Here is a 1405-nt window from a genome sequence, read left to right on the forward strand (position 1 = left end):
CCAACAACACAACACAGCAAAACATATTCAATACACACCTCCATGGCCCTGACGCTGAAATGACGGCAACAGCAGGAACTGGCTGGTACGTGGGCGGATGTGGTGGGGGTAGGCGTAGAAGTTGTAGAGCGTCGAGAATCCCGCGAATTCGTAACTGGTTGTGCCATCGGAGGATGTCTGTGTTTTAAAGCTGCAGGCAAAAGTGTGAGGGGGCTATTAGGCTGAAATATGAGGCAACCAAAGACGTCTGGTGACGCCCTGCATTGATCTGATAGTATTGCTTAATCGTATAACTAATTTATCATATTATGATATTAATAGCCTTTATTGTGAGGATATGATAGACTATTACGCCAAGCCTGCAACCTCCCATATCAACACTAGTGGATCAAATAGCAAACTGTACAAAAGCAAATAGTACAAAAGAGACGAGCCCTACATAAGCCTACAATGCCCTAAGCAAGTGTGAATAAAAACCGAGAATATGTGTACAAACCAAAAACAACATGCCAATTTGTATGAAAGGAAGGGTGAATATATTCCGAAAATATGCGTAGAAACCAAAAACAGTGTGCCAATTTGCAAAAACGCACAAACATACAGCATGTAGAAGCGCCACCTTTCGTCTGTGGCGTCGACAAAACTGGCGGCGTCTATGAACATCATCACAAACGTGTGCATGCGACAGTGCAATTCGTGAATGCCTGGGGCATCGGGTGTGGCCTGGACAATAAACAGGGAAGTAAAAGCAAGCCAAGCTTAGTATGGAGGACGTAACGGGTGTAACTAGGGTTTGTAGCATCACTAGTATGCGAATGCCGAGATACATTTGGTAGCTTTAATAATTACCCGGCATGTGGGAAGAAGGCGTTTACTAGACTAGATTTCTTAACAATTCTGGGCGAGACAGCTACGCTAGTGTGCTGAAGATACTGTCAAACAGCATCAACCAGCATAACCACGTGAGCCAGTCCAACAACCGGCTTCAGGGTATTAGGGTTTTAGAGTTTTAACAATCCACATGACACAGCAGGGGCGAATTCAAGCACCCGGCAGTGTGATCGTATATAACACTCAAAGCTTCACATCTCCCTATCCATCGACACTCCTAATGTGCACTCTACAACACCATGAGACTGGAGTTCCTGTGTACAATATACCAACAGACCTCCCCTCTCGCCCCTTTGTCTAGGTACATCACGAACAAGCCTTCCAATTTATTTAGAGCGCTTACAATCGCAGCCTCACTCTACTACATGTCCACCTTGCCTCAATACACTATATGGTTTACATACAACACTTTCGTTCTAAGAGCGTGTATTTGGTATCCTCACACTCTCGCCGCTCATGCCATGTACATCTGGTTAGCACACATTTCGTTGTTGAATTTTCCTGCCTGATGTAT

At 44.8% G+C, this 1405-nt stretch overlaps 1 protein-coding gene across 1 annotated transcript; it reads right to left on the reverse strand.

The window, feature by feature from the left end:
* Positions 1-27: 27 nt before the first annotated feature.
* SARC_15641 (hypothetical protein) lies at positions 28-727 on the reverse strand (the record flags this gene model as incomplete). Its single annotated transcript, XM_014290242.1, has 2 exons — positions 28-190; positions 602-727. Coding segments are annotated over 2 exons (289 nt in total), but the record flags the coding sequence as incomplete, so codon positions are not given.
* Positions 728-1405: the final 678 nt, after the last annotated feature.

This window comes from Sphaeroforma arctica, assembly GCF_001186125.1.
Source record: "Sphaeroforma arctica JP610 unplaced genomic scaffold supercont1.6485, whole genome shotgun sequence".
Lineage (NCBI taxonomy): Eukaryota > Ichthyosporea > Ichthyophonida > Sphaeroforma > Sphaeroforma arctica.